The sequence below is a fragment of the Annulohypoxylon maeteangense genome (assembly GCF_022496945.1).
Source record: "Annulohypoxylon maeteangense strain CBS 123835 unplaced genomic scaffold GGS22scaffold_5, whole genome shotgun sequence".
Classification (NCBI taxonomy): domain Eukaryota; kingdom Fungi; phylum Ascomycota; class Sordariomycetes; order Xylariales; family Hypoxylaceae; genus Annulohypoxylon; species Annulohypoxylon maeteangense.
The window spans coordinates 920,318-943,768 of NW_025953252.1; the positions used below are offsets into that span (position 1 = coordinate 920,318).

The 23,451-nt window shown below is 46.0% G+C and overlaps 10 protein-coding genes across 10 annotated transcripts; 6 read left to right on the top strand and 4 right to left on the bottom strand.

Annotated features, from left to right (window-relative positions):
• Positions 1–1,893: 1,893 nt before the first annotated feature.
• Positions 1,894–2,720, top strand: GGS22DRAFT_186780 (uncharacterized protein; the record flags this gene model as incomplete). Its single annotated transcript, XM_047964499.1, has 2 exons — positions 1,894–1,909; positions 1,987–2,720. 2 exons carry the CDS (start codon positions 1,894–1,896, stop codon positions 2,718–2,720), a joined length of 750 nt encoding a protein of 249 aa, XP_047820540.1.
• A 1,192-nt stretch (positions 2,721–3,912) lies between these two features.
• On the bottom strand, positions 3,913–5,903 carry GGS22DRAFT_186781 (arginyl-tRNA synthetase; the record flags this gene model as incomplete). Its single annotated transcript, XM_047964500.1, has 2 exons — positions 3,913–5,553; positions 5,616–5,903. The coding sequence occupies 2 exons, from the start codon at positions 5,901–5,903 to the stop codon at positions 3,913–3,915; spliced, it is 1,929 nt and encodes a 642-aa protein (XP_047820541.1).
• Positions 5,904–6,522: 619 nt separating this feature from the next.
• Positions 6,523–6,903, top strand: GGS22DRAFT_158500 (uncharacterized protein). Its single transcript, XM_047960648.1, has one exon. The coding sequence runs from the start codon at positions 6,634–6,636 to the stop codon at positions 6,856–6,858; it is 225 nt and encodes a 74-aa protein (XP_047820542.1). The 5' UTR covers positions 6,523–6,633; the 3' UTR covers positions 6,859–6,903.
• GGS22DRAFT_186782 (uncharacterized protein) lies at positions 6,897–8,925 on the top strand (the record flags this gene model as incomplete). Its single annotated transcript, XM_047964501.1, has 6 exons — positions 6,897–7,303; positions 7,377–7,509; positions 7,567–8,028; positions 8,114–8,464; positions 8,516–8,608; positions 8,671–8,925. The coding sequence occupies 6 exons, from the start codon at positions 6,897–6,899 to the stop codon at positions 8,923–8,925; spliced, it is 1,701 nt and encodes a 566-aa protein (XP_047820543.1).
• Positions 8,926–12,853: 3,928 nt separating this feature from the next.
• GGS22DRAFT_158523 (uncharacterized protein) lies at positions 12,854–13,945 on the bottom strand. Its single transcript, XM_047960649.1, has one exon. The coding sequence runs from the start codon at positions 13,611–13,613 to the stop codon at positions 13,059–13,061; it is 555 nt and encodes a 184-aa protein (XP_047820544.1). The 5' UTR covers positions 13,614–13,945; the 3' UTR covers positions 12,854–13,058.
• Positions 13,946–14,202: 257 nt separating this feature from the next.
• On the top strand, positions 14,203–15,969 carry GGS22DRAFT_116813 (uncharacterized protein). The gene is made up of 2 exons (XM_047958116.1): positions 14,203–14,377; positions 14,434–15,969. Exons 1-2 carry the CDS (start codon positions 14,309–14,311, stop codon positions 15,709–15,711), a joined length of 1,347 nt encoding a protein of 448 aa, XP_047820545.1. The 5' UTR covers positions 14,203–14,308; the 3' UTR covers positions 15,712–15,969.
• GGS22DRAFT_116810 (alpha/beta-hydrolase) lies at positions 15,970–18,432 on the top strand. Its single transcript, XM_047958115.1, has 6 exons — positions 15,970–16,194; positions 16,263–16,423; positions 16,475–16,501; positions 16,557–16,916; positions 16,972–17,863; positions 17,921–18,432. The coding sequence occupies exons 2-6, from the start codon at positions 16,295–16,297 to the stop codon at positions 18,199–18,201; spliced, it is 1,689 nt and encodes a 562-aa protein (XP_047820546.1). The 5' UTR covers positions 15,970–16,194; positions 16,263–16,294; the 3' UTR covers positions 18,202–18,432.
• On the top strand, positions 18,341–19,724 carry GGS22DRAFT_116820 (uncharacterized protein). Its single transcript, XM_047958117.1, has one exon. The coding sequence runs from the start codon at positions 18,664–18,666 to the stop codon at positions 19,561–19,563; it is 900 nt and encodes a 299-aa protein (XP_047820547.1). The 5' UTR covers positions 18,341–18,663; the 3' UTR covers positions 19,564–19,724.
• A 561-nt stretch (positions 19,725–20,285) lies between these two features.
• Positions 20,286–20,918, bottom strand: GGS22DRAFT_186787 (DnaJ domain-containing protein; the record flags this gene model as incomplete). The annotated part of the gene is made up of 1 exon (XM_047964502.1): positions 20,286–20,918. One exon carries the CDS (start codon positions 20,916–20,918, stop codon positions 20,286–20,288), a length of 633 nt encoding a protein of 210 aa, XP_047820548.1.
• Positions 20,919–21,018: 100 nt separating this feature from the next.
• Positions 21,019–23,425, bottom strand: GGS22DRAFT_158525 (uncharacterized protein). Its single transcript, XM_047960650.1, has one exon. It carries the CDS (start codon positions 23,232–23,234, stop codon positions 21,228–21,230), a length of 2,007 nt encoding a protein of 668 aa, XP_047820549.1. The 5' UTR covers positions 23,235–23,425; the 3' UTR covers positions 21,019–21,227.
• Between the last annotated feature and the right edge of the window lie 26 nt (positions 23,426–23,451).

Consider the following 23,451-nt stretch of genomic DNA (forward strand, 5'->3'; position numbering starts at 1 on the left):
GTACTGATTGCATCTGGGGACTGGACCAGGGACCGATTTACTGACTATTTGACTGACTGTTGAACTGACTGTTGAACTGACTGTTGAACTGACTGTTGAACTGACTGTTGAACTGACTGTTGAACTGACTGTTGAACTGACTGTTGAACTGACTTTTGAACTGATCCAGGGACTAGATCAGGGACTGATTTACGAACTGATCAACTGACTTTTGAACCTTCCTTTCAACCTCCTTTTGAACTGATCTAAGAACTGGATCAAGTTCGAAGAACCTATTCATCGCAAGGAAACTTTCCCAGTCCTTCGGGCGGATATTACCTTTTGTTTTTATCTGACTTTCTTCTTCCTTAAACCTGCTATTCCCTTTAAACCCCCATATATAGCCTTCCGCGAGGAAAAATTTTTTTGACCTTTTTTTTTGTTTTTTGAAGTCCCCGTAGCTCGCGTAGGGCCGTACTTTGAAAAATAAAAAAAAAGGTCAAAAAAATTTTAATTTTAAGTTTTATCTTGATATGGGCCTTCTCGAGGAAGCGTCGAGAGGAAATGCGGGCAAGGAAGAATGAGCTCGATGTAATTGAAAGAGGCCAAGTAGACAGAGCAGCTGTTCCTGTTACATCGAACTTACCCAATAGGAGAATTGACGAAGTTACAACTCGTAATACCAATGACTGGGAGGATGAATTACGTTTATATCGAAACATGCATGGGTATGGGAACATTCGCGTTCCGAGAGACAACCCGCGATCCCCACGCTCAGGATCTCCTTCCATAGAGGCCCGTTCCAAGCCTGAGATCGATATCACTGACGCAAAGCGAAGGCGTGGCAATCGAAGCCCTGCTTCAAATATCCCCTTATATAGCCTTGGTCCTCTCGTACACGAACCAGAGGAATACGACGAAAGTCAATATTCGGAGGTTGGTGAAGTATCGAGGGCAAGGGCTGTGCCAATAGTGAAGGTGACTAGCAAGGCAAAGCCTGTTGTGGTGAGACCAGGCATAGATCATATTCCCAGACGCGCTACCATTTCAGGTTCCGCTTAGATTGATTTGACGGTAATATCGCTCATCGGGGACATGAAATCATATGAATGAGAAGCATGTTGAAATGTGTAAGAATGAGTAAGTTTAGATGACTTAGTCCAAATGGGAGTTTAGGTAAGTTCAGATAACTAGACACCTACCGAATATAATGATACCATAAACCAAACTTGTATAATGCTTTTTACATGTGTGAGCTAACGGGAGAACCTCCCTATGCATGTGTTTCCAGGAGATGATACTGATTGTCAACTTTTAAATGCACCGTATGTTTGATGTGGTAAGGGTCTTTAGAGGTGCAAGGCTATATATGTGCCTACCTTCCCCTATTCGCGAATCTTAGGCGAGCAAAGTAAAAAGTGTATAGATATTTTAATATTATAAGTGTCTATATTTATATATGCAATAAGTGAATCATGATATCTATACGAGTCGTCACTACCTATTTGCTAGGTAACTAGAAGGTATGAACCTTGATTCGTACGTGCCCTTCTAGATATTTTGAGGCAGATCTCCGGGCCGTCACGACGAGCAACTTCCACATTATTTTACTGGGTCTTGGTTGCCATACTGTAAAAGCAGCAAGTTGCCTTTTGGAAGGACCGACAGTCTTTCGGTACTATTTCATATCAGTCGTCCCCAACCTCATTCTTCCCGTCTTTCAATACGTCTTTCAACATTGTTTACCACTCACCACACATACACTTTACGCCAACCCGTTCAACTCACTCTTTCTTCGGGTTCGCCGCGGTTATCCTAATGTTCTGAATGTGATAAGTACTAGGTAGTCGAGGTCTGATTAAGCCTTTAGCTCTATATCGTCTCGTCGAGAACCTACTTACTTTTATCTGTAAGATGTCACGACAAGGAAGTAAGTCCTTCCAGCATCGCAGATTACTAGTGATATTTCCCCCCCTTTTCCATCCCCGACACTGACCTTCAATACAGCCCTTAAGGAGCCCCGTCTCCAGTGTGACAAATGTTCCTACAAGGCAAAGAAAACTACCGGCAACCTACTCAACCACATATATTATAATCACATTGGCACGCAATGTTCTTGGCCGGGTTGTGACGTGCAGACACCTTCCGAAACAGCAATGCGCGCACATCTGAGGAGGGTCCATTGCGACGCCGATGTGCACGTAGCCGAAGAAGGCGACCGCACAATCGTGAGATTCAAATGTACATGGCCAGAGTGCGGCAAGATTCACGTCCAGCACTCCAACGCAATTCGTTGTTGCAACTTCCATGCCTATCACGCGAACAAGAGACGAGAAGCACAGGAAGGTAATCAGCCGGGTCAGATCGAGAATAGTGTTGAAGACGAGGCTCATAATGAGGCTGAGGTTGAGGAGGATCATAAAATGGAGGATGAGGGTGAAAAGAAAGCTAAAGATATCCCCGAGGACGCGGGTGAGAGTAACTCCCACCGAGAGCCTGACAACGACCCTGATCACGGATTAGAGCCCGAGCTCGAGCCCGACGCAGGTGAGGGTGAGCGGGAGCAAGACAGCGAGGTGACCCGTATGCTCAAGTCCATTTCCGCTAAAATAGTGCAACACCACGCCGAGTATTCGACAAAACTTGACAACTTAAGCCGCCGTGTGGATAGCCTCGAAGTCGCTATCAGATCGGCAACCTCCGAAGAAGGACCGGTACCAAAGAAGGCAAAGTTGGGATGATCGACCAAAGCTACCTTAAGTTAACTCGGACAATAATTAATCTCGGGGAAAGGAGGGGGGATATTTGATGGGGTTGGAAATCGCATCTTCGGCCTCGTCTTGGGTATGTCTCTGGATTCAGTGAGACCACACCTATAGACGTTTCTATAGTTGCTTGGTACGAAGATTCATCGTCTGAATGAATCCATGGAGAGAGGTTCAGCTGCCCAGTGCGTCGTATGTATTCCGCACAGCCCTCTAAAATGCCTCTCGGTTAATCTCCGAAGTTCCATCTGATTCTTCTCTCGGTGTAGGCTGATGTTCTCAGCGAGCGCCACGTTCGTCATGCCTCACCGCAGAAAAGCCGCTGACGATATCTGCTTGAGCATCTTCCTCTGGCTTTCTTTGGTATGGGTGTGCTATCGATGATACCAGGTGCGCGACTAATTGCCGCCTCAATTACGGACGCGAAGTCGATATCGACGAGACCATGTGCAAAGCGAAGGAAGTCTAATCGCAAGTCGCATTTTCGGCTTCTTCGTCACGACGATGGGCGCTGGTCGCGTATCCTTTCAGGGTTTTGGTAGACCGTGCTTGTAAGCCCGTTTGCTTATTGGCCGCAACTGGGCAATGCTAATCGTCTTTTTATTATTATTATTATTATTATTTGGATAATTTGTCAATTAAGCTTATTCTTCTTTTCTCCCGTTTTTCTACTCTTCGCTGTCCTCGGTGATTGTCTTTCTATCCTTACTACGATCTAATAACCTTAGTTTACTAGGGTCCGATAGTACGAGGCTTTTGGACTGGATTGCCCTACATTTTCTATTTACGCCGAGTCTCATGTCTTTGGCTTCACTATCCCTCATCACGTACGAGAAAATTTTTGATGGCTATTCTCAAGTAGCGACCGAAGATACATCAAGGAAAGATGATGAATTTTAGGAAACGCCATTGCCTTGACATAGGCTTGGTAGAGATCGTTCATTCAAGGCCCAACGCATACCTTCCTTGTTTCCTGGCTTTTTTTTTCCTCGCTAATGACTTCGACTGTTTGTACATGGTATCCTAAAACGACGGTGGTTGACACGACTTAAAAAGACTATATCGAAACAATTTCATGGCTATTTTCCCTTCCCTACCTTCAGCGACTGATCGAGATTTCCCGATAACGGATAGACCAACAGTCTAGAAACTAAACCGATCGACTTCATCATGATATTGGAACTATTCCAAGGATAGCCATCCCGTTCTTAAGTACCTGCTGTGCGTACTTGTATAAAACGGTCTGGGCTAGGATAGCCTCGGGTGGTTCTTCGGGACTCGTTTTTCGCTTACTTCCGCTTTTGTCGTCGCTTTCATCGTTTAGACAGTATTGAAGTTCTTCGGCAAGATGGAACAAGTATGTGAGGACCAGGGATGGTTCGTGGCTCTTGATTGCTGCATCAACAGCGTCTGGGTATTTGGCCATCGCACGAATAAGGTCCATCCAGGGATCTTCCTGCAGGTATGTATAGTCGATGTTAGCTAACACCGCCTCTTCGGGATTTGAGTCATTGATCTTGGCGCTGAGTTTAGCATAGCAAAGCTGTAGACTGGGGCCTGTGTTGCCTTCGAATGGACCGAGCTTCTGTGAGTTGAAGGTGTAAGAGGTGGCACGTTTGTTGAGTCCACAGTACTGAGTGATTAGGGAGGTTACACCAAGGATTTCCACGGATTTCTCATCGTCGTTTATCTCAGTGTGGCCATTCGAGTCTGATCTGAGCGCATCGGAAGTATCCTTGACCGATTGATCTAGGATCTCTCCGAGCAAATGAGCTTCTTTCAAACCCTTGGATGGACCCTGAACTTTCCCGAAATTTACATGTTCAAGCTTGGCTGCCAAATCTTCATGACCCATGTACCGAAGCGCTTGGAACACTTTTTGGAAGTGGACGTCTTGCTCGGCCGCGACGACATAGATCATTTTATCGAATGAGTACTTCTTACTGCGATCGAGAACGGCGGCAATGTCTCGAAGAAGATATGATGTGCTCCCGGTGCGACCCCTTAAGACCGAAACGCCGAGACTTTTGGGTCCATGCTTGCTATAGTCAATGATCCAAGAGCCATCACTTTCTTCATAGATACCCTTCTCCTTGAGAACGGACTCGACTTCTGCAATCGACTCCGGGCTGACCTGCGACTCACCAGAAAATTCGTCAAATTTAACGCCGAGTCGTTCGTATTCGTGAGTGTAATAGGCGATGCTAGCGTCGCGCACCCGCTTCCAAAAGCCGATTTCCTCCGACTCGCCGTCTTCCATCCTCTTGGAGAAACCATCTCGCTCCGCGAAAATACCTTGTCTTTCAATTTCAGCAGTGTCGTGACCTTCATCACGAGCTTTGCGACTAGTCTCCTTCTCGGGCTTGAATTGTTCGTTAATCTTTTCATAGATGTCATGAAGGTGGCCCATCGGGTTCTCCTGAAACGCCTCTTCCGAGCCAAATTTCTTCCACCCAACACCTAGTAGGCCAATTTCTTTCCCCCAATCTCCCAGAAAGTTCAATCTTACTACATCCCATCCCATGGTTTCGTACAGATTAGCGATCTGTGCGCCAAGAACTGTACTCCGAAGGTGATGGGAGCTGAATTTTGTGGCGAGGTTTGGGGACGAGAACTCAATGATCATTTTCTTGGTGGTACCATCAATGAGGGGTATCATTTGGTCTATCAATGGTCTGCCTTGTCCGTAGTACTCCATGCGATCATGGATGTATGAGAGTACCAAACGAGGCAGTGACAAGGTTGAAAAGACGAAGCGTAAATGTACGCCGTCGGGCAATGGCATCTGGAATAGGGGCGTTGATCGAAACTGCGAATCAGACATGAGCGGGCGAGTTTGAATAATTAAAGGCAGCCTTAATGTTTTGTCACCTTCATAAAAGTCTCCTTGGCAAGGTCCTTCGGGTCAGAATTACCCCATTTCAGTTTCGGTAAGACGAGCGTTAGGTCGCTATTGTCTTTACCACCCGCGCTTTGGATAGCCTCATATGCTAGACCTGCATCGCAGCCCAGCACTTTTGAAGCGGTATCGGCTAAGTAGCTCCGATAGATGTCGATCGGTTTCCATCGGGCATCCGACCCGGCGAACGTGGGTATTGGGACGCCTACGTCGAGCTCTCTTAGGAGAGCCTCGAGGCCATCAATAGAGCATGTCGCCATTTCATAAAGATAGATAGATACACTGCAGTCGCCCGAAATGTTTGGAGACGGCCTTCGCCTAAGTATGTCGGGAGGCTTGGGCGGTCTCGCTGTTAATATGAGATTCATGTAATATCTAATCCAGCCGCACAGCCATTGAGACGAAGTTGGGCATGCATTTAGATGCCCGATCAGAACAAACTTTTCTTTTGACGGAATTTGGGGTCGTTAGGTAGGTAATGTCATATCATTTGTTGAAAGCTTGGAGAAATGATAGGGTGCCTTGGCTTATATATACCTACAATACAGGAGCTATACATAAGACGTGGTAGGCGCCGCCACGGTGTGCTTACTGCGACCGTTACACGAAGCGTCACCACCAACCGATTACCGGGTTAAGCTAAAGGGTCGCCTGGTTTATATGTGAACCAAATCTTCCTAGCCCTGATATTAACTCATTGTTTGGTCATGATAAAAGTGACGCAGAGTATAAGGATGAAGATGCCTATTGAGGCAACCCAGGATCCTACCCAACCGGTAGCCTTGTCTACTAATGTAGTACTCCCGTGGCTATGTTCTGATTATCCTGCCTCTCGGCTAAGGCACCTCGCCGTATTTCTCGACTATCTGACTCGATATCCTCTACAAATACGTGCCAGCAAAGCAGCCTGAGGTGAGACAACAGCGTAAATAGCATTCGAGCTTCGTTCGGTACGATGCTGCATGCATTATCTAAATTTCTCAGGCAATCATGATCTTCTTCGCAATGTCTCACATACTTCACGGCTGGCTGATCATGATGTGGACAATAAGCAGTCCACTAGTATTGGACCACGATAATGAACCTAGGACACACGTTGGGGAGATTGTGCATTTCCGCCAGGCAAAAGCCCACCTGTTATCTTTCTCCTCATTCTCATATACTTCATGGTGGCCGTCTATCCAGGCCGGGATCAATGCACGAGGCTCGTGGTAACCGGATCCATGTCAGTGTTTATATGATTTTCAATCAACATGGCCCCATCCCCACAACCACTCTATTGCTGGGATAATGCTTTGGACTCTAGCCAGAATCAGAACTTAAGCAGCCAATATGATGACCCTTTCGTCGACGCGTTGAGCGACCACGGTATTGATTCGGACTTCATCCCCCACTTCATGCAGGGTTGCGATGAAAATGAAACCTGTAACTATACGACGAAAGGAGTGGTGGAGTTCTGTCAGGGCACAGATATCAGAGGCTTGCGAGAAAATGAACGCGCAAAGACCGAACTCGTAGCGTTACTTGACGATGGCGTTGGCACCTCAGCATTGGGCTTACATCAAGCTCTTGTAAAACCAAAGAATGAGGTACGTAAGACGGCGAAGAGAGAGGGGGCTGATGCCTCGTCACGCCAGCCAACGAAGCGAAGTAAGGAACAGTATGCGGGGATACAAAGAGTGTAAAGAAGCCTTTGTGTCATTGGAAGTCATCAGCTTACCTATTCGTTGCAGATATATCCCAAATTTGACGCCTTGGACTGTTGTTGCTCTCGCGGCAAGTACACCAAACTACCAAGTCGGTGTTGTAGGCGAATTTATATTCAACCATCTTCGTTTTGACCCCCTCATCAATGCTAATATCCAGGTATGAGGTTCGCCATTGAATATCATCCCTGTGTCGTGTAGCTAATATGAATGTTAGCGCGATCATTTCCCATTCTTCACATTCGAATTCCATCTGCCTTGCGTTTTACTAAGAGAACAGAGATTGCCACAGAAAGATGGTCGAAGACTGCGGAAGCACCATGAAATTACATTCCTTTACAACATGGGCAAAAAAGTTGATAATAGCCCGACAAAATATCTATACGAATCTAATACATCTTGTTTAATTTCTGGACCAAGTCGCTACTCATGGACTGGCTTTCTCATCAAAGACCGGTACTTTACAATTGACGATGACCCTGAGAGTATCGAAGAGTACATTGCACAGGGACAGGATGGTGTCATGCCGGATCCTTTCGCAGCTGGCAAAAGACCTATGGGAGACCTACCGTGCGATGCACGAGAGCATTGGCTCATAGCTATTGGGAATAGTTTGAAACAAGTAAACAAGGAATCGTGGCACGTGTTTACGGTTATAGATGAAGCTATTCAAACATACGTGGGTACTCTTTCTTGAACAAGACTAACCCTGACTTTACCCATTTTGAAGCACATGTCAGCTAACGGTATTAATTTACTATCAGGGGAAGAACTGGAATAAAATGATTTGCAGAGTGTCATACAAGAATGGCTATCAGAGGGTCTCTTCGGATACGGATAAGAGTAGGTCACGACTGAGGGAAGAACATCAAGACTGGATGAGACGAAGTCTTGAGGTTTTGCGAAAGATTATGGGTATTCTGAATCAATACAGCGAAGAGTGGAAGATGTTCAGCGATCATGGGCTGAATTATTTCATGTCAACCGATGATGCTAACCACTTAAATCGACTGCGGAGGTCTCTCGTTGACGTGGACCAGCAGATCATCCGCTTGGAGCGTCTGCGGAACAAGTATAAACACGAGCTGGTCTGCTGTGAAGACATGGCCCGTGACGTAAGTTAAGGCTTACCTTCATACCGAAAGATAAAAACTTAACTAGAACAGTTCAATGATCGAATCGCCCTCGAAGATAACGAGTCAGCATTTTTCCAGAAAAAGACGGCTAGGGACGTCAAGGTCCTGACCTGGATGACATTTGTAAAGCAGCTGAGTCCCCAAGTCCCGTGCTAGCATGTGTGGCTAACAGGTGGTTGCGTCAGCTCTCCCTACCGTTTGGGTTGGCCTTCAGCCTCCTTAGTACACAGGACGGCTATATTCCGATGAAGCCGAGTTTAGGGGCATTGATAGCATCGATTGCTGTCTTTGAGGGAGTGATATGGATGATCCTTGGCTCGCTGCTCGGTTGGGGATGCTTTAGGGAAAAGGTGAAGGATTGGCTACCACATCAACTCAGATCCAAGAAAATGGAAATAGAAGAAGAACTCGATATTCAACAAATAGAGGGGCTGACCTAATCCTCGATTACTGTTCTGATACCAACAGACGGGAGTTTTCGGTGCCACATTTCGACGTATCGTGATCGACGCGACCTATTTTAGAATGCCGATATTATTAATCCGAGGGCCAACCAATGGTATTCAATACGCATTGGAATCCCCTTACATTGACGTCTGTATACCGATGATATTCCCCTGGATGATTACCGAGGCAAGGATCCCGAATTTTCCCCCTCCACAACATTATTCCCCTTGATCTAGTTCCGCGATTGAATCTTGTCGACCCGACAATACGCACACCTTGGTTCCCCACAATTTTCGCAATATTCGACATGGATATTCATTCGTGGATGTCCACAGGAGCACTACCGACAATTAGAAAACGCGAAGTTTGAGTGGGAAAAAGACATACGCAGCTCCAGATCCAGATCCATCTTCTTCTGGGCGGCTTACAATATCATCTTGTTCAGCATACTGTCGTTGTATCTCGAGTTCATCGGACGTTCGGCGACTGACCATGGACAATTGTGCTTACTAGAGTGCCAGGTCCGGTGAAGGTCTGTGCTCCCGAATAGGTGTCTACCAGGTATATTGGCTTATGAAAAGATAGCGGCCTTTGAGGCTCTGATGTGTTCCTTGTTTGTTGTATCCACATTACTTGGAGATAAATCCCTAACCAATCAATCAATCAACGCCGAGGTAAGGAATCGACATTTTTAAGTAATATGAGAACATAATATTAAATATCCAGCAAAGACTCGATCCCCAGCGAAAGACGGACATCTTGTTATTAAGAGATTCATGGATATGTACCAGGCGTGAGTAGATACAAAATAGGGGGTAAAACTACAAGGGTGTGGGGAATCCGGTCGTACTGTAGTACATAGTGCATTGGACACGGGTACGGGTAATACCGTTCGATTCTCACCCCTTGATACCTGAAATACCTGAGATGAAACAACTGGTAGAATCGTTTTAGTTTCTGGTTTCTGAATTTTGAATTCTGAATTCTGACAAGTTATAAAATAGAAAACCTCTTTAAATCCACCACATCTTTAACTAATAATGAGCTCCAGTTTCCATGAGCAACAGTTATTGAATGCCCGACTCCTAACTTAAGGCCCCACGCACCATGGTCGCACCAGTATAAATAAGACACGCAAAAAGTAGTAGGTTATGATTATCTGCCCAACGTTTGGGTACAGTATGCTGAGCCCCAGCACGATTCTGAATCTTCTTAGCATCAGCTTACTCTCGATTAAGCTACCTACCTCCTAGGTAGGTATTGGCGACTTGAGTTATAAATTTACCCCAAAAATATTATTATTGTCTTTATTTTCGCATCTTACCCATTCCGTCAGGTCCGGTAGAAAATCATGTTGGGATAAGATCGGACGGGGAAGGGGGGAAATATTCCCCTCTCTAATGTCCGCATCTCAAAACATTTTCACTTTAATTTAACCACTATTCAGCCACTATCAACTTCCACACTTGGGTACTCATATCCATGTCGCTGATATTTGCGGTAGGTGTTATTACTTTTCCTTTTTATCTAAGCGACCTCCCGCAAAAATGACGAAACCCTGCCTCTTCGTATCGTGTCGTACTAGACGCTAGATAAGTATTTCCACCATTCCTATAGCGGTCTCGGTCGCTTATATACGATAGGCATGATCACCAGACTATTGAGTTCCACGATAATTTCTTGCGCTGCATTGCAAGATATTGTACGCCTTATTTCCACCACCGGCTGGAGTATTGAAGTTCTTCATGTATTGCCCTTCCTATTCTCCGACTGGGGACTGCTACCAGTCAATGGGATAACGGTACACCCCGTTGGGTTAATGATCTAATAACACGCGAAATACTCGTTTATCGTCGATCCTTTCATCGGAAGGACTGAGCTAGAGATCGCACTGTCAGAGGTCTGGACTGTTGGAGGACTGGTGGCTGGTTCAGCAGGATCGAGATTCAGCCCTCGGGGAACCATGGGTTGCTGAAAGGTTCTCCGTACCGTGTTCCTCGGTTGGGAATAGGTAATTTCGAGCTCTTCGCGCAACGACCTCATCGTTTCCTTGCTGTTTTGTTGCGTCTCGTCGCACACATTGTTGATTTTATTCCTCAAAAAGGTATCTCTTTATTAATAAATACCTAGACTTATCATGCAGGTACTAATTACCTACGAGGTAGTAACTACTGGGTACTTAAGGTATGCAAATACATATATTGGTAGCTATATCACCACGAAGACATGATTTAATCTGAATACGATGTCTTATTCAGGTTGTCTTGGAATGGAGTTGCACGGGATTCGGAGTAACTCAACACATACACCCTGCGGGACAATGCCATAGTTAGCAAGTTCACTTGAATGTATACCTGCATGATTCAGGCATTTTTATATAGAGGAGTCTATGTCGATTACGAATTTATCGACTCAGGGGACTGCACGATTGGATTCCTTAGGTAGGTTAAAGGGGTTCAGCCTCAAAATCTAACTTCATTTCAAAGGTCTTTACGGACTGCTTTTGGTGCATCTATGAAAGATAAGTCGCTGCATAAAACTAGGTAGACAAGCCCGCCCTTTAAAGCTTTATATATATGAAAACATATATAGAGTTCCCGTAGCAGGAGCTTTGAGGCGATCCGCCTTACGATTTCCCCTGATACCTATCAGGTATCTACCTACCTAGGTAGGTACCTAGGTACTTAACCGACATTGAGAAACCAACACCTGGATACCTATCTTGACACAAACGAAAACACCAAGGTTATCCTATGTATGTTCTCCTCATATAGTTGTTCTTACTATCTACCTATTCTACCCGGGTCGTAGAGAACGTTACTGTCACAATGGCACCTGCTCAAATGGACAACCAGAACATCTTGGTCTTACACATCCTGGGCGTTTATATTCACGCCCTACTACCTTTCCGAACCCGTAACAACACTTCAAGTCATTAGTAGGCCTCAATTATCAGATATGAAATTCAAACATCTTAGTATAGGTAAGCACTCATGCAAGCCCATAACAACATTCATGTTTTTTTTACCTAAATCATCATCTCACTATATCAAATAAGCACTCATTCGAGTGAATTAAGGTCGGGTCTTAAAGGAATTCACTTCTGGGGCAAATTTGTTGCCTTCGGGCGCCGACAGATGTGGTTAGGGTGTCATCGGGGCCAAAAGGGACTTACACCGAATAGTGCGCTGGCTGGTGGCAAATATTATCAAAATTTCGGTAGGAAGTCCAAAGATATTTCAATGAAACGAAGCATCACTTGAGATACCCTAGGTAACCATTTGAATGTGCTAGCATGATTTAGACATGGTCACATTTACCAACTGGGCACCAACTTTATGACTCGAGCCCATACGTTGGCAAGTGACGTGAGACTGTGAACAAGGAAATCTTAACTCCAATGTTAAACATCACCTTGTATAGATCTAGAACGTGAATTGTCTGTAATACATGATAAGCCATATGATAAAGGGATGGCGAAAGCATCTCTACAGGATAATCAGTTCCTAAGTCTGATTCATGCTACGTGAAACAAGTCATAAAATGAGTAATATTTATGGAAATCACGTTGTTCTCTTGAGGCAAGATATCCTGCAAGGTGACATTCGATCAGTGTTCAGGTTTTCGTCCTTAACTCGACCCTCAGCCTAATTAGGTAGGTAGGTATGAACTCTTCAAGCAAAGCGTGATGATTCCGTGTCTGTATCATTGCTTTGGCCATTGAAAACCTACCTATCTTTATAGGTGAAGACGTTAACAATTTGGACATTCAGACAGCTATACCTAGGTACGTTCCACGCGGAAAGGGGTTGATAGGGACTTGCCTCATATATAAACATGTCTAGTAACTGCCTTGTAAGTAGGTAGGTACCTTATAAAGAAGAGGCTGAGAAGCTTGTAGCACTTGATGTTAATAGGCAGAATGGTATATGTTATCGTTATTGGCATGTTGAAACTTTATTTAAATCTTGCATTCTCGCTAGAAACCACATTGACGAACCTTGAAATTCCCGAACTCCCTACCTACCCTAATACCTAGGTACTTATCAAACATTTAAACAACAGTCCTCATATCTTACTGGAAAGAGCGATCCAGACGAGCAACAAGACAAGGTCAGCCCACCACTTAGACTTTCACAAACTCCCATGCGGTCCCCTTACCCTCACCAAATGTTTCGACTAATTTAGTCCCGCTTTTGTCGACATCCATCTTCATCAGACAGAACCAGTGCGATGTCAAAAGGAGATAGCCGCCATCCGGATGCCTTCGCGCGCAAAAGTTCTCCCAGCCAGCATGGTGCTTGACCTTGGCCATATAGCCACCCTTATTATTGCGACCCATATACGTGCCATGTATGGGGTCGTAGAATCCTAGCCACCCGCCTTTCTCGACGCAGACCCAGTGGTATCCTCCTTGCTCGCCTGTATGATGCTTGAGACGCAGCTCTCCTCGTTCGAGAGTAATCTGTCGTCCTGTAACGGGATGACGAATTATATATGTATTACCCGGGCACGGCACGGTCTCCTTGATAAACGGAGGTGGGGAGAGGTAACTATGGGTGTAGTCGGGTAACGAATCGACATCTTCTGTTGCGACTGAGTGGGTTGGAGTTATGTCACCCGCCGTTGTCGAACTTTTTGCGCTGATTTCCATATCAGGGTCGCGATTGGCTTCCATCATGATGCTATATCACTAGAATGCTACTAGGTAGTTGCCGATTTATTGTTGGATGAAATTTTAAGGCTGGAAGAATGGAAAAAGATAGAGGAGGCTGTTAGGAAGAGAGAGGGGTAGTTGGGTGTCTTGAAAGCGATTGCGCCACGCCGGTGGCCTCGATCGCTGCGACCGGTGTCACGCCTCAGCCATTCTTCGCATCCAATCAATGCGCTGAATTGCATTTACTTAAGTTTGGCGACTTCTTGCAGCGCGACAATTCTGCTCGCGTAGCAAAAATACGCTACTCGCTACCTAGGTACTTATTATACAATATATGCCTACCACATACCTAGTACCTTCCATACAGGTATTTATGTGACGGTGACCTAAATAGGTCCCTAGATGAAGAGCGTTAATAGTTTAGTTTAGCGGGTGTTTTACCTGTCAAGCGGCATTGTAGGGCTGACTAAGTGGGGCAATTGTTAAATCCGCATATCGGAGTTAATGGCTTGGAACCAATTTCCAAGTTGGGACTAGCAAGATTACATAATGTCACTGCTGAATAATTCCATCAGGATCCACTGGCCAGGTACCTAGTACCTTGCCGTACAACCAACAATCCTCCATCTTACTTACCACTTCATCGAGGTCATTCTTGTAGAATATCTAGCAATGACTATCCGATTTACAGACTAACAACTGACCACGACTTTCAAGAAATGTCATGTAGGAAGTCTCATAAGAATTCCCATCATGGCTGCATTCAATGCAAATCAAGGAGGTTGAAGGTTCGTAACGTTCTACTAAATATCTACAGGTAACGAACCCCTAACTCGATTTTAAGTGCGACCAAGAGCAGCCCAGTTGTGCACGATGTATGAAGAAAGGCCAAGACTGCACTTACAGACATCTCATGTCATCATATAATCCATTCGGAGACTACAATGATCTTGGATCAGCACCAGATTCTTCAACAACATCATCTACTATTGACATATCTGCTTCACAGCAAGGCCGCCAATCCCTCGACCTTACGCCTCGTATATACTCGCCAAAGCGAACCCCTTCGATAAGACCGTCGGATATAACCGCCCCACTTTATAGAGGACCTTTGATGTTTGACCCAACTACCGAGCAGCTCTTCTACCATTATGCCACCGAGGTCTCACCTGTCTTCACGTCCTTGGATGTACCTGTCGAAGTCTTATCAAGTTTTCATAATGCTGTTATTCGGCACTCGTTTGAACATGCCTACGTCTATCATTCCATGTTGACCATCTCCGCGCTTCATCTCGCCTCCCTGACACCTGTTCTAACGACTAGTTCTCAAACCCGCTCACCGCACATTGTTACAGCTTTAACACATAAAGCATCCGCTCTAGAAACACTTCGTTCAATTGTCAATTCAATTACTGCTTCAACATGCGAACCGGCATTAGCTGCATCTGGACTTCTTACAGTATGTGCCTTTGCTATGCTCCATGCCGGAGTCGCTTTGGATATCATTGATCTACTAGCTCAAATCATGACCTTATACAGAGGGACTGTATCAATCTTCCGGTTCGGTCGACAGGATTCTATTGCGGTCCTTAGTGATACAATCCCTACGCTAAGGCAAGCTATCTTGACAGCTATAATAGGCGAACGAGCATGGCCAAGCGCCGATTCAGCCGCTGATAAAGTGCTAGCTGAGATTCTTGAGCTGAGCGAGGATAGCGACGACGCTAAGTTTAAAAAGAGCGTTTTACTCGATGCAGGACTTAAGCTAAAAGTTGCGTTGAGGCGGGTTGCCGGAGCGCGGGGCGTGTACAATGTGGCATGCATGTGGCTTGCTATGGTACACCCTATGACCATCGAATACATCAAAGCTCGAGAGCCCTTGAGTCTTATTCTTCTAGCTCATTGGGTAATCGCTCTAAGATATATCAAGCATATCTGGTGGGTTCAAGGTTGGCCTGAAAGGACTGTCCAAGCCGTATGGCAAGAGACTGGAGAACGATACCCCGACTTGTTCGAATGGATTTTCAAAGAGATGAGAGGCGAAGCTCAAGACGAAGATCATTCAATTCCGATAGAAGACCCATCAATCCCGACTGGTATTACTGCACCACCGGTAGACTAGTCTTCAAAACGCACGTTCAATTACACGATAGCTAAATCGACCTCTTCGACACGACTTGAAACAACGTTGGCTGCATGAATATTACGTTCGGCCTATTCACCTCCTGCTCCATCAAAATAGATTTTGTATCAAATATTCTACGATAATGACCTGTATGATACGGCGACTCGGCCGTTTTCCTCTAATAGTGAACAGCAACCAGGGTGGTTCCGGTTCCACTTATTTTCGACCCGTTACCCTTGGTCGATTGGGTCCTCGTAAACTATACCAGATTCGGAGCACGAGCAACATCTGGGAACTACGACTCAGCCCCTGACTGTTCGACGAAACTGTTATGCTAATTTTCCAGTTGGTATTCGCTCTGCATGTGAAGCTGATAATATGAGTAGAAATATTCTAAAAAGGGTCCTAGAATATCATATATATAGCAGATCCTGACCACGATGTTCCGATTTAGATCTACCTCAGGGCTGTCCTCTCGTTGTAAGACCACTCATAGTTGTCCATTCCTTGGCCCTGCCACTCTTTTCTCTAACTACTCTTTTTTTAAGTCTCGACACATAACTATTATAAATAGTTCAAGATGTTACCTAATTGTCGTGGCTTCATTACGACTTTTGGGCTATTGTCGATATGTTCTGGCGCAGAAGGCACTTCGAGTCAGAATGCGATAATTACCAACTCATCACTACCTGTCGTGGATCTTGGTTACGTATGAAATAATAACCACCATTGCAAGACATTACGCTTACTTGTTGAATAGGAATGTCATCAAGCTATAAGCCTCAATGTAAGTTACTCAAAGATCGACTTTTCCAGTCACCATACTCACACAGTCCTTTAAGGAGACAGGCGGTTATTATAACTTCTCGAATATCCGATACGCCGAACCACCTATAGGAAATCTCCGTTTCAGGGCACCAGTTGAACCTCCGAGCCAAGATAAATGTGTTATCACCGATGGATCGATTGGCCGCGTCTGTCCCAAATCTTCCGGCAATTGGACCATCATCGCCTCTCAGTTTGCGAAAAGCTATCTCGCGGGGTTACCCTTCAACTACGATTTGGCCGAGAGCTTGCTATCCGATTCGCCAGCAGCAGTCAGTTCCGATCCTAGAACCACCGAGGATTGTCTATTTTTAGATGTCATTGCGCCGCGGTCCGCTTTCGCCGGGAATGGCCCCGGTCTTCCGGTGCTCATTTGGGTATGATTTTTAATTACTCCCTGAACTGAGCGCTCTAGTTATTCACACTTATCAGGTCTATGGCGGCGGATACTCTTCGGGCGAGAAAACGGGAAACGGAAAATTTAATCCGGCCGGCCTCTTAGCAGCCAGTAGCAGTGATTCTGGTTTCGTCTTCGTAGCAATAAACTATCGACTTGGTGCTTTCGGGTGGCTAGGCGGCGATGAAGTTGGCGCTGATGGGACGCGGAATGCTGGGCTGTATGACCAGCGCCTTGCTTTTAAATGGGTCCAGAAACATATTCATCTTTTTGGAGGTGATAAAGATCGTGTCACAGTCATGGGTGCTTCTGCTGGCGCCGGTTCTATTATGCATCATATTACCAGCTTTGGGGGTGTTGAGGAAGCGCCGGGTTTCAACCAAGCAATTTTATTCTCGCCTGCATTTCTCCCTGCGCCAACAGACTATATTCCAACTATGTCGTTCGACGACCTGATGCAAATGACGAACGTTACGTCACTGGATGACTTACGATCTTTATCGAGCGAGACACTTATTGATGCCCATGCTCTGCAGATATACAGTCACGCTCCGTATGGAAGCAATATGTACGGGCCATCAGTTGACGGCTCTTTCGTGCCTGCTTTGCCGGGACAACTCTTGGCGAAGGGTTCATTTCACAAGAACATTAGCATCATGGTCTCGCATAATACGCTTGAAGGGCTCATATTCACTAAGCCATCAATCAAGACTACTGAGGATTACCTTGATATGCTCCGCGAAGCCATGCCCACGATCTCAAATGAGACCCTGGGATTTATCAGCAATACCTTGTATCCGGCTGTGTTTAATGGTACCTATGGTTATACAGACCAGTTTCAACGCGCTCTTGTTACTATCCAAGACAGCACTATCGTCTGCAATACGCGATATTTAGCTGGCGCGATGAGTGACCGTGCTTATGGCAGTAAGTCATATGTTTTCTTGACATTTTTGGGGAGTACTTTGCTAACCGGCTGAATAGTCCAGTTCGCGGTTCCTCCCGGGATTCACGGGGAAGAAACCGCGTACATATTTCAGAATGGTGCAACATCTGGTGTGGCTCAAAATGTGGCAGATAACCTTCAGCAATACATCGTCAGTTTTGTCATGAACTCGGTTCCTACTGATGTTAATGGGTTGCGTATGCCTCTTTATGGAAATGCAGCACAGTTGACAAGCATGGATGCGTCTGGTTCTACTGTGGTTAAGGATGATACTGCTAATTCGCGATGCTCCTGGTGGCAACAAGCGCTATACGCCTGAGAGAGTCGTCCAATTTAGGGGATCAAGGATAGGTTTAGGGGGGTTCAATGGTGTTACTAGCGTGATCCATGGTGCTAATAGCGCTGATAGGAATCGAACCTATCCCCGCTAATAGCCCCTAGTCTCTCCCAAGTCCAGCCCCTCGGGTGATTTGTGGGGGTACTTTTGTCCCCCGCCCCCTCTTAATCCCCACCATATAACCCCGCTGTCAGCCCTACGAACAGGGTCTAATTGCAGAATACCCAGTAGGCTTCGGCCTCCGCGGATTATAATGGATATCTATAGCAGTGGTTAAATTTTTAGGCCATAATGTACTGCAGGTCTAAATAGAGCTAGATTATGAATCTTATATAACCTCTTCCTTTTCCCATAGCCCTCGCATCTCTTTTCTGGCATCTACCAAGATAAAATAAACTTACCTAACTCTATTACATATCCCCTACCTCATCAAAAGTATCAAGGATGGCTCACACCTCCGAAGAAACTCAAGTCTACGATTCAACCACATTCTGGGTTGCTCCAGCACGGAATTTCAGATCCTCGGCGCGCCTACACTTGCAACATCTCCTCTTCCAGAACACTCTCGGCCACATCTTAGAGCCGAACATCCAAACCGCCGTCGCAGACCATAAGGAACTTAAAGTCGCGGATCTTGGCTGCGGAAACGGCGTCTGGTTGAACGACTTAGATCGTGAGCTCTCTAGCAAGGGCGTATCTGCCCAACTAGATGGCTACGATATTCATCCCACTAATTTTCTTGCACCTGCATTTCTTCCGCCGTCAGTCACTTTGAAGAAGTTGGATATCCTCGCCAGGCCTCTGCCTGAAGATATTATAGGCACTTATGACATCGTCCATGCCCGAGCCTTGACGAGTATTGTCGTGAAATCAGATCTCGCACCCATACTCTCCACCGCGCTAGCGTTACTGAAACCCGGCGGTTGGTTGCAGTGGGAGGAGTCACGGGCGGATACGTATTTTATCGAACCACCAGCACCTGAGATATCGACTTCTGCATGCGACACGATCGTCCAGCTACTCCAGGCCGCAGGAAAAGCGAGGGGCTCCGGGTTTGAATTTCTGGGGGAACTAGGACGTCACGTTGAAGAGTTTGGCTTTAGCGATGTTCGTTCCCTTTCAGCTAAGCTCCGACGGCAAGATTTAAAGGCTTGGACTGAAGATTACCTAATGGTCTGGGAGGAACTTTACGTGTTCTTCCCGCCTAAGGCTAAGGAGCCGCAGGCGCCGATGACGAGAGAGGCGTGGATAAACTTGTTTGCGAAGGCGGTGGAGGAAACGGAAAAGGGGGTCGTGGTTCATCAGGGGGAGATTGTGTCTGTTGTGGGACGTAAGCCTATATGATGCCAGTAGGTATTTAATCCCGAGCGCTGAATTCGGGCTAGATGATAGGGCTATCCCCACTGTGGTTTAGGCTAATCAGCGTAAATACTCAACTAGATACATGTAATAGGCTCTTTTCTGTTTGTGATTTTGTTCGTAGTTATTGAGTTACTCAAGTACACATTTGAAGATTAATTTGAAACTTCTCGCAATCTTGTCAGTTATGAATTAGTAACCTTAGGAAACTGATAATTCAATCAAGTAATAACTTGGAGGGTTCTGTCTAATAAGGCTGAATGGGTGCACTATAACAACAGGGAGTTCTAGTGATTCAATGCGCTATATTTCGGCTCTAATGAGCTCCAGGGCTGCTTGCAATGGACCTACCTGTACCTAGCGCGACGTGTCGCTAAAAAAAAATCTTACAAATATAGCGTCTTTCGGGGCTTAATGCGCTATAAAACCACGGGTTCCAAACACTAAAATCAACACCTCAAGGGCACTTATAAAATTTCAATAAGCCTATCTTCTTTTCTTAAACAAATTTAATCAGTTCAAACATTGAATACTACAAGAGCTGTATTAGAAAATTCGAAACAGGGATAAGTCTGCTGAGGCCCTCCACCATAGGGTTTTATTACCGCTGAGGGTCACTGTAAACCCATAGGTTTTAGTTGGCTTATAGGAGTGTACGTCAAAAACATTAAAAGACCACTAAGCTACCATACCAATTGTAGATACTTCTATAAAGTTACATCAAACAACATGAATCGAAGAAAACGCTTCATAACCTTTTCAAGCCATCCAAGGAAGGTCTCTCTGCTGTCAAAAACACCTTTTCCTGAATCCTCAAAGGTGTCAGCCCAAGATGTTTTCCTTTCTTCTCTTTTCTGTTCTGCCTGAGGTGTTTCTTTTGGTTTAGGTTGTGACCGAGCTTGTTTTCTCTCCTCTCGTTTCTGCCTCAACTTCTCTTGCAACTCCCGTTCCCGCTTCTGGAAGCATGCCTCCATTTGCTCGTACCCGCAACCCAATGTATAATCGTACATGCAACGCTCCGAATTGTCCATGAGAAAATCGTAAGCCCGATTTATCTTAGTCATTTCCTCGCTTGCATTTTCCTTTTCACTCCCCGTGAACTTGTCGGGATGCCACTGGAGCGCTAGTTGGCGACGCGCGGCCTTGATATACTCGTCTGATGAACACTTAGGGATGCCGAGAATCTCGTAATGAGTTGGGCCGGCATCCAAATCGAGATTGCTGGTAGTGGAGTGATGGAATGACATCCAGTCATCTGGATTTACGAATAGAGAGATGTTCAACACCGCAATGAAAGCAAAGATTAGGGCCAAGGCGACGCTGATAATGCGGCAACACATCTTGAAAGAATGTGATATGTTTGATACAGATCTGATTAATGAAGAGATAAGAATGTACCTGTGATTTGGAGATTGGAGATTGAACATTTAATGATGGATGCTGGCTATCAATGGCATTATATAGATGTTTCTTGAAACAACGATTTGTTTGTGTTAGAGGACAAAGGCCGCTCAATACTTCAGCTTATCAACTTTGCGTATGTAGAACAAGGACAACTGCTTTGTCTAGTGAGCCGAAATCACACTCGAAATTTGACTGAGGTAATATCGTTATGGAACTACGATCTAACTCGAAAGCTGTTTCATCTTTTACAATTTTCCTTCCAGTACCTTCGGTCTGAAGTTGGCCCCGAGAAATATCTCGGAATCAATACCTGCATCATTGAATCGGTTCGAATCCCTTTGCCAGCTGAGGCTACTACTAACTGCTTGTGACCGAACATATCGTGAAGCGATATGAGAAGCAGTCTCATCACCATCACTATTAGCGTCATAGAGTAGAAGGATAGAGCAACTGATCGTCTCCAGATATGCTAGAAGGTCTCTGCCACGATACTCCAAATCCTCCGCCGAGGCCCCCTGAACGAGCGCAACAAGCGCCTGCAGCTTTTCTTCAACGACTTCACATTCCTTCTTGAAAGATCCTTGACAGCGCCGCAGGACCCCTAGAGCCCAACGGCAAAAGATGGCTTCGATGACATTTCCGCCAGAAATGCGCTTGTCTTTGATGACACGGCAAACATCTTCAGCCATAACGCTAGCAGTACCCTCCCAAATCGTATTAGCGATACAATCGCGAAATAATTTGGCCAGGTTCATTGTTCCGCCATCCTCGTTATTCTCGCAATATCCTACGCCCCCAAGACACTCCATCGTCTCCCGGAGTCCGGTGGTGCTAGCCACAGGAACCCGTGCTTTAACGACGGGCGTCAGGAGGCGTAATAGGGCTGCCTGATGGGCAGGGTCTTGGGGTATTAGGGGCGCCGATGCCGTGTTTTCAGCGGTTGCTTCCCACCCCTGAGCTGCACAACCCAATAGCGCGACGGCGAAAAAAGTAAAATGAGTTGCCGCCCAGTATTTCACAGTCTCATTAGCCATCCAGAGGACATGTTGGGGGTGGTCGTATAGAAATTTTCCTCTTGCTTTGCGCACTTTGGAGAAGGCTCTGCAGACGGCTAGGCCGCGGGACCAATACGAGATACTTCCAGCGGCCGAGTAGATGCGTGTGATATTGAGGATGGCAGATATTTCTTTGATTCCCTTGCCCTCTTGGCCGATGAGCCATCCGCGCGCTCCCTTGAGCTCGAGTTCGGCGGTGGGGAGGCCCTTGGTACCGAGCTTGTCTTTCAGTCTTTGGATCCTGATACCGTTGAGCCCGGTCGCATCATCTTCAAATACACCTGCCCTAGGCTTATTTGGGTCGTGGGCATAGGCCTTGCGCCGCATAGGAACTAGGAATGCACTTATTCCCAAAGAAGTCTGCGCCAGAAGTACCACGACGTCTGAGTCAGTGGCGCTGCTAAACCATTTGAATCCATCAATACTCCAAGGTCCCAGTAGCTGACCTAGACTATCTTTATTGAGCCCAAGCCTCTCTTCCCTAGCGACCTCATCCCTGGCGAGTCTACGAGCGACTGTCTCTGTTCCGCTTACATCACTACCCCCTGTTCTCTCAGTCATCCATTGACCACTTGTCCAGCTCTCCTTGGGGTCGCGGGAGACCAGCCGGCGGTATGTCTCAGCGAGAACAGCTTGTCTACCAGGCTGATCACCGTCGGGATCTTGCAAGTGCCGAGACAAGAGCGTTGCCGCTCCATCTGTCATGGACATAGGACACATTGTCATCGCTGCCGTATGGCCCCAGACGTGACCTATACCGAACTGTGCAATTCTACGGTTGTAATTCGTTATGGTTTTATCATACGCCGTGGAAACAGTACCTTCCTCGATACCTATTGCTTTGAGGACCCTCCATCCTTCGCATGTGCGGAGTGGATCGGTCTTATTTACCTCACCAAATGTAGTCAAGGGATGTAGAGTAGGGACATTCGTTTCGGCCTCAACGGAATGTCTCAGGACAGCGGGCTCAAGCACGCGGCGCGATAATTTGTGAATAGATGCACCGACTTCTTTTTGTGCTTCTTGGGGAAGATACAGACGAATGATTCGAGTGAGCACAGGATCGTCTGAGAGTTTCTGAGACGATTTTGAGGATCGAGACTCCAACGACTTTCCAGATGTATACTGAGGTTCGAGAACCGGATATGGCTGGAAGAAGCCCTTCGTAGACGATGAAGCTTTCAATGTATGAGCCATGATACGTCGACGATAAGCACCTATCGTAGTCAAGACTACATTTTCGAAAGCCTAAGCGCTACCAAGGACCATTTCAGATACATGGATCATATGAAGACGATGTTCAGCTTGTTCAGCTACCAAGCCGAGGCAAATCACCCCCGATCTGTGAAAAAAAAGAGGGGCGTGATCCATTTGGGACCGGTATCGAGATGGGGTAGAGCTGAAACCGGGGTAG

Coding starts and splice junctions, on each gene's coding strand:
- GGS22DRAFT_158500 (XM_047960648.1), top strand. CDS start 6,634: ATGATCTTCTTCGCAATGTCTCACATACTTCACGGCTGGCTGATCATG.
- GGS22DRAFT_158523 (XM_047960649.1), bottom strand. CDS start 13,613: ATGATGGAAGCCAATCGCGACCCTGATATGGAAATCAGCGCAAAAAGT.
- GGS22DRAFT_116813 (XM_047958116.1), top strand. CDS start 14,309: ATGTCATGTAGGAAGTCTCATAAGAATTCCCATCATGGCTGCATTCAA. Junction 14,378..14,433: donor GCAAATCAAGGAGGTTGAAG/GTTCGTAACGTT, acceptor CTCGATTTTAAG/TGCGACCAAGAGCAGCCCAG.
- GGS22DRAFT_116810 (XM_047958115.1), top strand. CDS start 16,295: ATGTTACCTAATTGTCGTGGCTTCATTACGACTTTTGGGCTATTGTCG. Junction 16,424..16,474: donor CTGTCGTGGATCTTGGTTAC/GTATGAAATAAT, acceptor CTTGTTGAATAG/GAATGTCATCAAGCTATAAG. Junction 16,917..16,971: donor GTCTTCCGGTGCTCATTTGG/GTATGATTTTTA, acceptor CACACTTATCAG/GTCTATGGCGGCGGATACTC.
- GGS22DRAFT_116820 (XM_047958117.1), top strand. CDS start 18,664: ATGGCTCACACCTCCGAAGAAACTCAAGTCTACGATTCAACCACATTC.
- GGS22DRAFT_158525 (XM_047960650.1), bottom strand. CDS start 23,234: ATGGCTCATACATTGAAAGCTTCATCGTCTACGAAGGGCTTCTTCCAG.